Here is a 16,756-nt window from a genome sequence, read left to right on the forward strand (position 1 = left end):
AACCTTGCAGTTTTACAGAGGCACTACACAGGAATGTGTAAAGCTCTCACAATAAAAGCTTATCCGAGAAGTACCACCATAGAGTGGCTTAAAACCTTACTAGAGGATACAACCTAGTCCACATCAAATCCAGCTAAAGTCACAACCACTATCCCGCATGTCACATAACCTGCTAGTCACAGAGGCATTTAAGTCGTGTGCCTGCGGCTGCTTTTCTCCCCAGAGGTTCCCATTGGGCCCTCGGTTAAGCGTCTCAGGGACTTCTTCCTCGGTGTACAAATCTAATATCTTTTGTGAAGAATTGGCAAACTCCAAACCTAGCTATCACTTTTACCCAACAATCAGTAGATTCAAGTATTTAAAGGTAGAGCTGTGTTGGGGGTTGTTTTTTGTTGAGTAAGATGAAGCTAGATATTACCTTAGATCAATATGCGCTTCAACCAATTAATCACTGTGATTTTGATATTGACAGCAAGCTTAAAAGTAGGATTGATGTATAATAACACAAAGTGGAAACGCTTATTCTTCATTCACAGCCTCATCAATGGTTTGTCGAAACAGGGAATGAATGAACCATTTGGAAATTGTATATCCGAACAACACTAATGTCTCTCACAAAGAGAAACACTTCCCACAGATTAATTATGTAACAGGCAGGTGTGTGCTGGTGAAAGGTCAATATGAGCTGTGTCATTGTTTATAAGCAAGCCATTTACTTCCCAAACAAAGGATGAGTAACAATAGGGTTCATATGTAGAGGTAAGTGCAACAGATGTATGTAGTTAACTCTTAGTAGAGGGCAAAGTTGTTTACTCTTTGTAATTGAACAGTTCTTGTTTCTTCAGGATATACAGAAAGCTAAGTGACTGATGCAAAGTCTTGATTGTCTACCAAGAACGTGTAAATGAGTCTTTGCAGAAGAATGCAAATATATACTTAACGAAATCTACAAAGTTTACAAGGTTCAAGATAGATGTTTGAGGTAAACAAGCTTTCAAAGTGTATTGTTTTTTATTAGTAAGTGTGAATTATGTGGTGAAATTGAAAGATCACACTTACATTGCCCATGTACTCGGACAGAAGATCCTGAAGAGCTTGGCGTACAGAGTTGCATTCGGCCACAATGCGCTCCCTGCGGTCATCACGTGTGCATGATGAGTCGGCCATGAGGGCAGCACCGCTGATAATGCTCTCGAGGCGCTCCTCCAGGGATGGACGGAAGCGCTCCTCGCTAAACGCCAGGGGGTCCACGATGATTTGTTTCTGTAAGGAAAAGGTCAGAGGGGAAATTACACAGGTAGAAGTATACTTTAGGTCATCATGTTACACTAATGTCTCACTCTCCAAGCCCAGAGAGAGAGAGAGAGGGAGAGAGGTGTAGAGACAGGGGGAGGGTTGATTTGACTTATTGACAAGATTGGTGGCTTGAAAACCGAGAGGAGAATATTCTTTGCAGCTTGTTGAGTATCCACGGGCCAAAGGAGTGAAAACATCACAGAGGCTACAGCTTCAAACCAAATATATTTTCAGTGCGAATGGAGAAGATGACAGAGAGTAGAGTGCTGTTCACGTTAACAGTTAATAGTTTATAAATACAGTTTGGTAATAGTGAAGTATAAATGATATTAAAGACATTTTATCATTGTCTTTTCTGAATTGGAGTCAGGACTGTTTTCTTATGCATTTCAAACATAACAGACAAAAGCCAATTTATAAACCTGAGTCAGAGCCCATGTAACCAAGACAAAGTTTGCACTTCTGCCCTGCTGATACACAGTTTTATGACTTATCAATACAGCTTTAAAAGAGACTCTCAGTGCAGTGACTGCAGAAAACACAGCAAAAAATGTCAGGGATTCATCAGGAATTGCAAATATACAGCAACAGAGTTCTGCTCTGAGGCAACAAAATAAAAAGAATGAGGGAAAAGTTGTTCTATTTTTATAATGTAGACTACAAGATCCATTTCAGAAAACCTTTGAGCCTATAAATATGTAATTATTTATAAATATATAACCCCTTTCGTGAAAGGTCTTTAAACAATGGCCTTTACTGCCTTTCATTTGAGTCACAGACGAGCAACAGTAACTTCCTCTCCTCTCTTTCATATCTGCAGGATGAGAGAGAACACTTAAATGTCTGATTTCACACGGGCAGGCCTGCTGCGAGAGGCAACTAGTTGACATGCTGGAGAGGCGCTGCGCAGGGTTAAGGTATCACCATGACGCTGGTGTCAGCTAAAGAAAGAAAGCCAACTTCCCAAATGACAGACAAACTCTTGCACTTTCACAGAGGCCTTTATGGCTACAAAATATTCAACAATTCAGCTGTCAGAAGTGTGGTTTATTAGGCAGCCCGCCCTCTATCACAGCCACCTCCAGCCCCCTCCACTCGGTCTCATCTGACCTCCTCTGCTTGCGTGTCATATCACCATGGCAACAGGCACACGAGAGAGACACGGAGGAGGAAACACAGAGCCAGAGAGAGAGAGAGAGACAGAGAATTGGGGGGGTTGACTCATTTGCTAATTTTTTTTTCTATGCACTTGAAATTAGGCATCACAAAGTAGCTCCTCTGGAAAGGTCTGCATGCCCGTCTTTGGGGGAGTGACTTTCTGCACGGCTGCCTATAAAATAATCACTGATGCAACACATCTGAGAGACTGCATTGTTGACACTTATTTTATGTAGATTAATCTTTTGGCTCACCAGCTGTCATTGGAGACAGATGCTTTTATAGTTTCTAACACTTTAACATAAATTTCCATGACTGTAATCCACTTAGTCTGAAAAGCCTGACATCAGACGATTCTATAATACAAAACCTTGTAAATCTGTTTCCAACACTTTCACGGGAAGTCTAGTGGGTAAAGTAACCTGCAAAGTGAAATGTACAATCTCTCTTTGCCTGTAGGCATGAGCTTTGTGTTGTTAAAAATAGTTAAGAGCAGATTTGCCTAGTTTTACATACAGTATTAGGACTAATGGGAAGCCAGACTTTCTTGATAACAAGTGTTCTCAGGGCCTTCGTATCACGTTTGCTACTTAGGAAGCTTAAATAATGTTTTAATCAGTATTGCTAAAAGCTACTAACTGTTAGCATATTCACCAACAAAAAGACTTTTCTTCAGACTTCTTCACCCGCGGTGTCTCACGGAGAGATACTGCAGGTCTTTTCTTCCTGCAGTGGTCAGACTCCATAACCAATAACAATAACGTCACCAAAACGGACTCAAGTGCAATATTTCCCACATCTATTTATTAACGTGCAATAATTACTTCATCTCACTTCATCCCTCTCTCTTTACATGTGCAATACGTCTTTCTACCGATCTTCTCAGTTCTGTTCTGTACATTGTTTTATACAATGCTACAAGTCTGTGTACAGTTTTCACTGAGTCACTGGTTTTGTAAATATTTGTAAATTTACTTTAGTTGTGTATACGTGTTGTAAGATATGCTTTTTTTACTTCTTTAATTTTAATTGCTAATAACTTTTTAATAATTGCTATATATGCTCTTGTTTGCTTTATACTGTTTTGCACTGTCTACTTTGCTGCTGTGAAACTTAAATTTCCCCATTGTGGGACAAATTAAGGATTATTTTATCTTATCTTAAAGAAGCTGAAGCATACTGGCACCAAACTATGTAATGAAACCTTGTGATACCTCCAAAATGCTTCCATTGTGGAAAAATCTCTGACACCTCACTCAAGAGGCTTCCTTGTTATGTAAGAGTTGAAAAGAAAAAAATGATTTGAATCATAAAAGCTTCAACACATAAAAGTTGGATAAGAGAAAAAACCCTTGTCAGTGACTGTATAAGTTGAAGTAGTTAGTTTATAATGGCAGCAGCCCAGAAAACCTGAGCTCTAGCAGCAGTCTGCTTTGGCACTGACCCTCACAAACCTCCACACTGTGGCTTAAACAGAAACATGGAGGAGGTTTTTTTAAGGCTCAATTTTCTTGACAGGCTTTCACTTGACTTCAAACAAAGTGAGAATCTGTTTCAATAAAGCTTGAACTCGGCTTCATTACAGGCTCGGTGGAATATAATTGGAAAGAAACAAGGTTTCTGTGATTACAGGGTGTCACATTTTTTAGATGGACATTAACAAGAGAGGGCTTTGAGAGAACTTTTCCATTTTCTGATTTTAAAAGTGACAGTCACTTAGATCCTATGACAGCAGTCATGTTTTCAAATTAAACACGAAAGGCAAAATTGAAAGTGTGACACTGGACAGCTGGTTAACGGAGTTCCAGTTGTTAAAAAGATGTAAAAAGTAATAACCTATCAAAAAAGAATATGTTCCCCCCCCTTGGGTACACCATCCAAACACTTGCTTTCAATGCTTCCCCAACACAACATCCTCAGGTTGCTATAACTACCCTTATTAAGATGTCTGCAAAAAGCCATAACAAATTTAACAGTGTGTCATATGGCCAAGGGCAGGTAAAACATGAGCATTTAGATTCCATCAATCACCCGGCAAACAATGTCCCAGCAGGAGCAAATCATCAGGTTACACACTGCTGCTTTGTAAATGACAAAACAGCCGATGAACACAGGACAAGTAATGTGCAAACTAAAAAGGAAACAATGGAAACTTCTATAGAGCTCACTGAAAGGGTCTAATTTGTCAGCGATGATGTGTAGTCTCTTTTGTAGCTTTCTGCTTTTGAATAAATCTCCTGAAAATAAAAAGGTGCTCTACATATCTGACTGAAATCAGTGGCAGTGAGAAAAAAAGGAACAATCAGGTTAATGATCTTTGCATTTATCACCCCATGCTGTATTAAGGTGATTAATTGGATGTTTTATCCAGCTGTTTTCTTCATGTTGTTTTCTAATAATATTATTATGATGACTGGCATTCTGCACATATAGGCATTTTAAGTTCCATCAAAACACCTCAAAGAATCATTCTTTTCACATGAGATCTTTGAGATGAAGTCTGACACAGATACAAAGAAAGAAATACACAGGTTTAAAAGCATTAATGTCAGAGAGACTGAAGAGCAATATGTAAGGTTCTTTTGTAGATTAGGTTTTCTGTTTTTCAAATGCCAATATGAAGCACACTCTTGTTTGCAACACAGGGATTTTGTGTAAACCTTCTCACCTCTGCATGAAATGAATGCTGAAATGTTATGCTTCCACTGTATTCTATAGCTCGACAGTAGAGAAAGTTCAGCAAATACTGGAAAAAAATGTTAACCTTTATTCATGTGAACTCAGTTTTTTATACTAGTGTTATTTAAGTGTTTTTTGAAAGCTACAGTAGGTAAAATCTCCTTCATTTAACACAGAGTTATCAAGAAGTAAAAGGAGCAATGACTCAAGAACATGTTCAAAGTGTCCCAAAGCCATGTCCCATTTTTTTCCTCATTTCTCGTCCTAATTTCCACCTCTTCCCCAAGCCCTTCCAGGGTTTTGGTCATTTTATGATTCAGTTGTTTAAGTTCCGTAAACTAAAATATGACCTAAGAATAACCTTCCTGACTTGTCCTCGTGTAGCTTTTACTAATTATATATTTTACTCTACCTTCAGAACTGAGCTTTGTTTATGTCGTGAAAAGGATGACCATAAAGTGCATGATATTTACTAATCCATCAGATCTCTGGCGGGATGAAAGAAAAACACAAATAGGCTGTGACTAGTAAACCACTCATTTGACTTACATCAAAATTGTTGAGGGCGTAGGCGAGCTCTCCACCTCCTGCTGGCTGACTGAGTGCTGAATCTTCAGTGGTAGTAGCCTGGGCAGCGTTAGAAATGCCTGAGACGGCATGCTGCAGCTGCTTGTAGATCAGGTCACGGTTGGCCTTGTAGGCTGCCACGTCAGGGTGCTGCAGGCAAGCACGGGACGCTGTGTACAGCATGGGGATGTTCCTCTGCAGAACCCCGCGGGCGGCAGCCATTTGGTCCTTGTGGTGGACATCCTTTAGCTCCTAGCAGGATGAGATGAAAAGGAACGTTAAAAGAAAGGATTAAAAAAAGGTTAACTGGAAGATGGGATGCTTACAGGGGGCTGGGTAGTAATCTACTTTAGATTCAGAATGGGCCAGTCATACCCTTACAGAGACACTAAGTGCGACAGAGTTTGTTCTGGATGACCCAGATTTATTTCTGTCCCCTGCGGTAACACAACACAGTCATAATCAGGCCATTATAATATGCCTTTGCAATTTAATGCGTTGCTATTCAGACCTCAGCATTATATTGCAATTACATCTTCATAGGAGGGAGGAGGAGAGATAGTGATCACTGGCATAGATTTATGACATAAAAAGGGGCTTGCACACACACAAGACTAAAGCCTCCCCTCCACTACTTCCACTAATTCTTCAGACATTCACTGAGAAAACAAAACAGCCTTTAAGCATCATTACTTCCAGCATCACTTTGGTTAAATACATTTGGCTACCCACGGAAATTACGAGTCAAAGTCGTTTCTTTACAGAATCATCAGTGATTATTTGGCAAGTTTCCCATTTACAAAGGGGGGAATGAGGAGATCAAGAACTATCTTTTCTTGGCTGGGTGTGAAGGTGTTGTTTGAATGCTTTAACAGCATGACGCTTGTACTTGATACTGTTACAACAGTGTTATGTAATGCAGCGTCATTCAAACATTTAGTCAACCTCAAGTTACAAAAGGAAATCCTCACTGTACACAGTATCACAATACTAGTGACCTGTTTCTAGATTTAAGATGTGTATTAGTAAAACTGGTTTACAAACTGCTGATAATATCACTGTTCTCAGTATAGTAAGACACTGTGGAAGTGGGCAGACAAACTACACAGAGGGAGTTTTATAAAAACACTGCTTGTGCATGTGTTATAGCTCAGATATGACAAAGCTGTGCAATGTAAGTTACAAACTGTATTTACAAAACAAGTCCAAACCTAATGTTTGTTTGTTTTGTAATTAGTATTTGTGCACATCACTGAAAATGGCATGTTGTTTTAAGGATGTGTTGATGGCAGCACTGTGTGAAGACACAGGTATTCAAGTTTCAAATTAAATCTTAATCCAATACATTTCCGTTGTTTCCTGCAATAGAGCAACGTGTAATCCTGGATGTGCACCAAGAAACTAAATAAGTTGTTTTATTTAGACAACACATTATGAAATGCACTTCTCTGTTGGCAACCACCTACACCAGAGTGGAGAAAAACAATGCACCACTTCACAGTGCAATTGTTTGGATTCATGCCTTTGTGCTCTTTTCTTGCACTCCAAGACCACTTTACTGATTTTGGTGATAAACACCATGTTCATGCAAACTGAAACCAACCATCCATACGTATACTTAGGCGTGAAGCACTCCTCTTTTCACTTTTACCTCCAACTGATCTGCTTCTTATTTGGTACATGTGCTGGAGAAATGTTTTAATATGACCTTTCATGTACGTGATAACCTCCCACAGCCCCTCTATAAGGACTGAATCTTCCTGTGCTCCTATGCAATTGCCCTGTTTTGATTCCCTATACGGCAAATCGTACACTACCTGCTGTCGCTTGGCAGCCATGAGATTCAGCTTGTCCACCTCTGGCTTCAAAGCTTTATACTGGATCCCGAGGTCCTGCTCTGTTCCTGCATTGCGCACTTTCATCAGATTGTCCTCCACCTGTGACAGACGGATGAAAAAAGTCAACAACAACATTCCAAAAATGTGCAAAGCTTTACTACAAGATTGCTTTGATTCATCATGTGCATGTGTGATGCAGTCTTGAAGACATCAGGATTTCATAGAATAGAATAAATTGCAATCGAATCAAGCCAATCTCTGAAGATGTTATTTAAGTGGCTTAAGTAGAAAGAGGAAACATCTCTTCATTATCATACATTTGATGGGTTAAACAAGAAAATTCAAAGTTCCTGTGAAATAGATAAAAATAGTAACAAAAGGAAGCAGTTAGTCAAGATGATACCCACCCCTTCTTTTACCCAGGTAAGCATGGGCTAATTGCTGTGACATGGTAACATGGAAGAGCTATTCCAAAAAATCTGGCCCATTTGGTTTGACTTGATTATCTACGCTCAGCGCTTATGCACAGCTTCTCTCTGACCTCAGATGTATTTGAGTGAGCGACTGAAGACGAAATAAAAAGTAGTAGAAGCAGCAGATAACAAGATCACTGCATGGCAAACAGTGTGTTTGACATTCACTGAGAAAACACAAGACTAAAGATTTTCTGTGTATCATAACACTAATCGTGTGTTTTTTTGGGGGGGGGTTTTAACTACTGGGTGAACTGGATTATTCAGTCCATTAAAAAATATGGAATCAACCTCGATACCTTTATTCTGTGAACAATTTATCAGCTCATTTTAATCGTGAGAGGACCATGCAGTGTTCAAAGTAACCAGACCTTTGTATTTTAATAATAATAATAATAATAATACATTTGATTTAAAGGCGTCTTGCTCTGCACTCAAGGACACCTACCAGGAAAACTACAGGTAATGTTACTTCCTCACCAGTTTGAGCTGTAGTAGAAGTTTGTAGACATCCGACATGTCTGCCAACACCAGCAGATGTGTGACTGCCGACAGAAGGGCTCTTGCAGCACGAACCATATTGCCCCTCTTCACAGACGAGCAGGGGTCTTCTGCAAACTCTCCAGAAGCCTGCCGCATGGAGTCACCTGAGAAAAGATACAAAACAGAGGAAAATGTTGCTTTAGCTGCAGTGTAGAACTTAAACTCAGCTGTGCAAAATGTCACATCAACAGGTCTGGATTAGTTAATATTAGTCATTAAAATGTACAAAACTTAGGAACATAATCAGAACAGGGAATAATGTAACGTCTATTTGACAGACTGTTTGACTTCTACATGCATAAAGTCAGCCCTCATGCAGCATGCTTAACCTGGTTGAACAAATGATATTAAGGTTTACAAGCACTGACATTACAGGCCTACAAATTACATGATGTGTAATCTAAATGTCAGCATAGATACAATACAAAAATGTCAACCTAACCCAATTAAAGAAAACCTGCACAGTGATATTCTTGTATGTTAAAGACAAATGAAAACATCAATTTTAACAGAAAGATCTAGAACATAGGGTTAAATAGTCTCTCTTGGTGTCTTGGACCACTGACTAACCTCGACTAAGTATGAGGATCATACTTAACAAGCACACCTATGAGTGTTCATGGCAGTAATTCAGTGTTATTTGGTGGCCATGATTAACACTGAATAACTGCAGTTGTACATCTGAAGAGTTAATTTGCAAAAACTTTTGATATAGATTCCTAATAGTTACATTTTCAAGATACCTCTGATTAGTAAAGTCATTTTGACTTAGTCAAAGCCACCAAACCTCAGTTGATTGATCATACCAAAGCTAGTATTTGAAAAAAATGTGTTTATATATATATTTTTATTTTTCAAAAGTGAGTTAACTGTTTTTGCAAATGAACTATTCTTAATATTATCATTATTTACTATAAGATGCAGCATTGGTATTAATGGCAGTAAATATAGTGTTAATAGTGGTGGTCCATAAGAGGTGGCAGGAAATATCTGAGAGCAGCAATCTGTTCCAGACCAGAAGTCCATCGCCTCAGAAGTCTTCATTTCAGACAAAGAGGAGTGTGCAAAAGGGCGGCAACAGTCTGATTCATTTTTCTGCACGCTAGAGGTCAGCACGTGTCACACACAGTGACAAAGATAAACACACCTCACAATATCCAGTAATAATCTGTGCCTGCACACAGACATGCACACACAGCCCTCTACAAAACAGAGGAAAAAAAAGAAAAAGAGGTCAAAGCCAATACAAAGGGCTCACTGTCTGGTGTGTCCACCACCATTCTTTGTCCTGCATTGGATGGGTCTACACAGTTGACTGAGCACACAAATGGACTTTGTGGGCTCACATTATGAACAAGACAGTAAATCTGTAAATAGTTTACTTCAGTGGAGGGAAAGCCAAAACAAACTTTGAAAAAAGAAGAATGCCCAATAACAGAAAGAGTGTGCCCGCATTCAGAAATCCAATGCCAATGAGATGACGAGCACTTATGTTGTCCACTTTCCTTCAATGTAGTTCAGCTCTATTGAGGCTGAGAAAACAACAGATGACAAGCAGCAACATGAATAATTTCCTCTCGGTGATAAGTGTGTTCTGGTAAAAAAAAAAAAAGACAACTGAACACTGATTTAGTAGCAGTTCAGGCTGCAGTTGTTACCATCTTATCCAACACGTTCTCTGTGGTGCTCAGAAAAACATGCTTCCATGGAGGGTGTGTTTTTTTCTTTTACCATCTGTGTGCTGGGACCAACTCCAGACACCAAGAAACTAAACAGGGTAAGCAGTTTAGACAATTGTGGAGGCTTTCAGAGACAACAATGGAATTTAAGTAGGAATGTAGCAGACTGTTGTGGCATCATATTTCATGTAACAAAAGGCAACACTGGGAAATGGATTGAAATATGCACTGAGTCTTATACACTGTCCGGGTAAGCGTTGTAGAGTAAGCTGAATGAAATGGTGTGTTTTTCATAAGTGCACATTCTCATTACAAGATAAACTGAGCCGTATTAAGACACAAAGTTAAGTGACTTCTTGGCTTTGACTGCAGGACTGTTTTCTGTGTTTCCTGACCACAGATGAACACAAATGGATGAATTCCTCCGCCTGTGTTGGCTGGCTGTGAGAACAAAATGCAACTCTACATGAGCGCTAAGGCGGACAGATTTCCAGATTTATCAGAAATACCAACTCCTCTTATCCTCTGGACCAATCTTTCCTGCCCTTGTCTCTGCCTGCTCCTTCATGCAGCTCAGAGTAATACATATTTCCACTGAATTGAACTTCTTCAACTTGAGCAGATATAATTTGCTGCGTGCAATGATGCCATCTGTGTTTATGCTGACATGACTTGTATACATGCCACGTATCATCATGTGTGAGGTCTTACTGAACATCAACATTTGCTTTACAGATTTGGTGCTCATACCCTATTGATGTGTTTAAACAATGGTAACCCAACTTTGTTCAGATGTTTGCTCTTTACTAGAGCTGGGTGATGTTAAAAAAGATGCTATCACAATAACATTTTTCATATCCGTCGATACCGATCATTTTCACAATAAATATAAAATAATTCTGTTATATCATTTAAAGGCTGATTTTTTTTCTCCTGAGTGAAACCAGAAGGTTTTAGCTTGTATATGGGATTTAGTAGTCTAATAAGTAGCCAAAATATCTTCACTAATGAAGTTTAGTGGCCTTTCTTGTTGAGCATATTTTCACTCTGCTTTGAGCTGGTAGGTTTTGACTTTCCTTCATTGTCGCCGTCCCTCGTTTCAGCTGTGTTTACATCCCACTCCAAACATCTTTAAACCTGCTTACCCCTCACCCTGCGACATGATTGGCTGTTCAATGCTGACTTCTTCTGTTTAATGTTGGGTGGATACTAGCATTTAAGACACACTAGCGCCCCCTCCCTTTCCAGTGGTTCGAGAGTGTAATTACAGGTTGAAACGTATCAAATTCTTATTGTACATTTGTTATATTTATATTGAGAAAAATGATTTTAAGATAATTATTGTTATTGTTTTATGGGCCAGCCCTACTCTTAACATTGCTTTGTAAGAAAGACCGGTATACATCTGCTCATAGCGCACATCAAAATGATAACACCATGCCCATCACAATTTAACTGAAAGAGATGGGGGGTTATAACTTAAGAGGGAAGTTAAGATTAAAGATGGTGAGTGTTCAGACCACAAGGAAAAGCTTTTGTATTTCAATCTGTGGAGTAAAACTGTGGAACAGACTCAACATGGAGCTACAGCAATGTCAGAACATCATCCAGTTCAGGAAGAGGTATAAAGAAGTAATTTTCATGAGGTACAAGGAGGAAGACAAGTGTTGAGAATCACGAGGAGTTTGCTTTTGATTGTAGGTGTCAGTATGAAGATAGGAGATGAAGATTTGTTTTGTGTGAATGCTCTCGTATAATGCAAGAAAATAGTGAATAAAGGGGTAGGATTAGATAAGTTTTAACTTCTTCCTACTCCTCTTCGCACATGTAAAGTAAAATGTTTCAGTGCTTGCTAACGGAACTGATTTGGGTTTTTTTGTATAACTATTTCTTCTTTTTTACTTGTATGTTTTGTTTTTTCTATTTTACTTTTACATGTTCGAAATAAAGACATCAAATCAAATCAAAACTGATTTTCTGCAAATATTGTTAGTTTGTCCAAAAGCACTACATTTACAGAACATAGAGGAAAGCAAAATATCCTCTGATAAGAGACAGTAGTGGGAGGAAATGTTCCATGACCTGTCTTAATAAAGAATGGCAGTTTTCATAATTATGCTTCTTGTAATTATACAAATCTACTATCATTAAGGCCTCCAAGCACTCATCAAAATCAAATACAATCATGTTCATTAAGTGAATCAAAAATGTTTGCAGGTGAATAACTGTAATTAAACTTTTTTAATTAGTCACAAGCACTAACTTGCACATCAGTGTTAGTTATTGGCTGAAAAAAATCCTTCAAATTCATTGTTTGAGAAATTGAATGTGTACTTCCACTCTCCCCTCCAGTCACTTTGAATCCATAGCAACAAGCTGCAGAGTTAGAAACGCATCCTCCCTGTTCAGTTTAACTGTAAGTTAATGTTGCCAAGCTACAAGCTTGAGTGGACTGAGAAGCTTCAGTGACTAATAAAATGTGAGCTACCCGGCTTAGTGAAGGAAACATCAGCAGCCATCAGCAGACTCCCCTCCTTGTAGCCGGTGATCTGACAACCTGGGAGACAAAAGTGTTTGTTCCTGTGCCAGGACACACGTGACCCAACTTCTGCTAAAGCCAGCATCATGTATGCCTGCTAGCACTCTCAGTCTAATCCTTCAACAACTACTGACAGAATGTGAGTGTCAATAAGTCAACAATGTGTAAATATGATCAAGCTCTGCCAGCACTGAGGAGAATATACATCTTTCATTGTAATGTTGAAGTTTAGATAACCCAAGGATGCTGAGCTTTAGGACTCAGGAGTTAAAGGTGTTGCGCACAGCGGAGACGCTCAGCTGGCGGCTGTGGCTGTACGTCAGGTCTCCACGAGCGCTTTTTAAAGAGGATCAATGCGCAACTGCTGCCTACAACGATACAGACACAAGGGTTGACAACTTTAAACAGGACATTTCCTCTCCTTTAGATACAAAGCCAACAGACTGTTGAGAATTGCTATGTTTGCTGACCAGCAACATCAGAGCCGTCTGAGCTTTTCTGCATCTGGACTGATTATAATCCGGTTGCGCTCCCGGCTGACACCTGATCAAATACAGGTTTATTTTTCTCAATAAGAACGAGTAGAGCAGAACACTGGACACTGTGAGTCTGAAGTACTTTTCGGTTAGTAGTATGAGCCTTCACTTTATAAGACTATGTCCGCGGATAATATTTTTATGAGCCTGATCATTGATAATCAGTGTTAAACATGTTGTACCCGTATTCAATACCATCAGTGATATGCATTGCGTTGCTGTAGAAAATATAATTTAGAGGGAAAAAACATATTTGGCCTTGTTTTTGACATAAGAATAATAATGGTTTTTTATTGATGAATCGATAATTGATAGTTAACATTTCCAAAAATGGATCACGGTAAATAATTTAAATGTATATCCCTGGTTAGAAGGATACCTACACTTCTTTAACAGCGTGCTATTCTGATTCTTCAATAAAGCCACAAAGCAAAATTCTTTGATTTAAGCCTGGCATGGCCTCTGCGTTGTTTTTAGCTTGTCAGCATATCTACCATGTCCTACACGTTTTGCAGATGCTCCAAAATGAAACGCTTTCACCAAATGGCAAGTAAACCAAAATTGACATATATTTTCATGAAAAGGAACGTGTCCCTCACAGCCTATGTCACCAGGTGACGGAGGACAGCTTTGAGAAACATCTTCACAGTGCTGCAGGCTGAGTAAGAAGAGTCAGTGCTCGGCCAGTGGATCTGTTCTGCCAAAATATTGTTGTGCGGCATGCTTAGAAGAGTTTTGACAGTGCTCACAGCCCAGTACAAAATCAATGGAGTACCCTGAGCAAGTTTAAAAAATACAACTTGGAGCTTGAAAGGCTTCTTTTTTTTTACAGGGCCAGTGTAGACTGCGTTGTCAGTTATAATGAAGCCTACTGAGCCAATCAAACAGACACACTAAAAACACAGCTAAAAACGGGTGTGAAGCAGAGGGGACGGTGGTTATAACAGCCCTACATAAGCAGCAACTGTCATCCTTTCATCATGTAACGCATTTAAAAGAAAATACCTTAACGAGGTACACAGCAGTTTACAAAATGTCCTTTCAAAAGGGGCTGCAACTAACAATGACTTCCATTACAACAAAGTTAGACATTTTAATAAATAGTTCACAGATGAGTGAAGAACATTTCATCATTATTACAATAAAGAAACTGTATTGTCACATAGGAATTACAGGTCAAATATCTCAAGGCACTTCTGTGGTGAGAAAAGAGATCTTTAAAGCAGCAACATAAGATGTGTAGAACAGTCTGACCATTTCACCCCATCTGATCTACAGCCGTTTGTGCGAATGATCAACAACACAGACCTCAAACACAGTCCAACACCTTCAGGCTCTTATTCCCCCCATGATCAAAATCAATACGGCCATTTTCAGAGGGCAGATAGTGATCGGTACTCCTTTAATAAACTTCTATCCATCTAACACTTAACTGTGGCTCACCGAGAGCACAATGAAATAATTAAAATGTATATCACAAAGGGATACACTAAACAGCAGGAGAACAATGACACAGGCAGGGACTGAAGGGCAAGACAAAGAGAACAAGGACACGAGCAGGCTGGAACGGCTGAGTTCAAGTCTTCAACAGGGTGACAAATGTCTGCTTAACTTATGGATGCCTCTGGTCAATACAACACTATTTGAAACATTCAAAGAATATGTGAGCCAAACCATAACACCTACTTATTCTCAAATACACAGAGAACGACTTCTCACAAATGGCACTTGCGTTGTATGCACAATTACCTTAGATGATAAAGTAGGATTTGTTTTCTCCATTTGAAAACAGCTGGTAAACCACAGCTGGGTGGAAAATGCTTTCTGAATCCAGGGGTGTGTGGGGGTGTTGTTACCCTACTCAATAGCTGTATTATCAGTCCAGGCACGCTCCACCGAGCAGCATGGCATAGCTGACAGCCAGGCCCAGGCACCAGCTAACAACAGTCACTGGATTCCAGCCCTGTGACAGCTTACTGCGACTACAGTAACATTCCTGGACACTGAGCACTGCACAGGCTATCTGGCAACATGTCATTTACCTCTCAACTACTCAGAGCAGAGCTTGAACTCGACTTCTAACTGGCTGGGGCATCTGGGGAGAAAAGGCACAGTGACACAGATGTCACTTCACAAGGTGATAACAGCCGCCCCTCGAGTCACAGTGCCCTGGTCTCGGTGGCCTGCTAGTGTGTCATAAGACAGTCAGAACTCATAAGTAAATGAACAGATGAGACTTGAGTGGGAGCTGGAAGATGGGATCTGCAAAGCAAGAGATTGGGCGTTTTACATGCCTGGTGATTTGTCAATAAAGGAGTACATTTTCTGCATGTTGGCAAGAATTAGGGATGCACTGAAATGAAAATTATTGGCAGAAACTAAAAATGACAAAACCAAAGCAGAAACACTGAAAGAAATTATTATGCTAATTATTAGTGGGGAGTAGGCCTTGCATTTTCTGTTTGTGTTGCACAGGCATTTTCCAGGCCATTTATTAGCAGACACTTGAAGCTAGTTTACATAGCAGTTTGAACACACTGGGTTAAAAGAGCTCAAAGTTATAGACAAAAATGTCAAAAATGTTAAAACGGTCCCCGGTCTCCCCTACCATGGCATTTATGGCTCTGACTGTGTACTAACCTCACTAAAATCAAGGATCTCATTGAACATATCAGACAACGATAATGCATGCCCCTCATCTGGTTCAGAGAGACCAGTCCTTTTTTCTGCCTTGTGCGCTTCTCCGTCTCCAAACGGATTCTCCGCATCCATCCAGGCTGGATCATTTCTCATGCGCGCTGCTTTATTCCATCCAAGTAATGATCTTTATATTGCGGATCAAGTACAGTCGCGATGAAGTGCAGAGGATCTGAAAAGATCTCAGTGAAACGTGTGCTGACAGACTCTAAGAGTGTACTTTTCATTGTTTTCACTCCGTGGTCCGTCTCAAACTCTTTCCTTAGAAGACGCTTTAGTGCTGCAATTAAAGGAATAACGGATGCAGACATGTTGGCCCTTATCCAGAGAAGTGCGCACTTGCCGACGTTTTTGCTTGCGTCATCACAACATTTTGTTTCGGTGATAAAAGTCTTGCGGACGAAAACCGAAAATACAGTTTTGGGGCATTTTCGGCCGAAAACTTTCGGTGGCCGAATTTTCGGTGCATCCTTAGCAAGAATAGACACTAATTGTTCAAAGTAGCGTCTACGTAAGGAAAGCCCATGTTTCAAACACACTGTGTCTCATTAGCTCTAAGTCTCACAGTCCTGTGACTGAGTCGGACAACAAACTTTCACAGACATCCACATTGTGAAATGTGCTACCTTAATGAATTCCTCTGATCTGGTGTGACAACATCCTCACTTTACGTTGATGTGTGACAGCTGATTCATATAGCATGTGCATGTCAGTCACAAAACTTTGTCATTTTCATTTCTGTGAACACTGA

General features: G+C 39.8%; 1 protein-coding gene across 2 annotated transcripts in view; it reads right to left on the reverse strand.

The window, feature by feature from the left end:
• The window catches only part of ctnna1 (catenin (cadherin-associated protein), alpha 1), an 82,392-nt gene that overhangs the window by 59,370 nt on the left and 6,266 nt on the right, over positions 1 to 16,756 (reverse strand). For both annotated transcript variants that reach the window (XM_034690956.1, XM_034690957.1), the window contains exons 4-7: positions 8,492 to 8,658; positions 7,518 to 7,637; positions 5,683 to 5,952; positions 1,060 to 1,263 (exon numbers count right to left, since the gene is read on the reverse strand). In XM_034690956.1, coding sequence (XP_034546847.1) covers positions 1,060 to 1,263; positions 5,683 to 5,952; positions 7,518 to 7,637; positions 8,492 to 8,658 — 761 coding nt within the window. The remainder of the gene's footprint in view (positions 1 to 1,059; positions 1,264 to 5,682; positions 5,953 to 7,517; positions 7,638 to 8,491; positions 8,659 to 16,756) is intronic.

This window comes from Notolabrus celidotus, chromosome 8, assembly GCF_009762535.1.
Source record: "Notolabrus celidotus isolate fNotCel1 chromosome 8, fNotCel1.pri, whole genome shotgun sequence".
Taxonomy (NCBI): domain Eukaryota; kingdom Metazoa; phylum Chordata; class Actinopteri; order Labriformes; family Labridae; genus Notolabrus; species Notolabrus celidotus.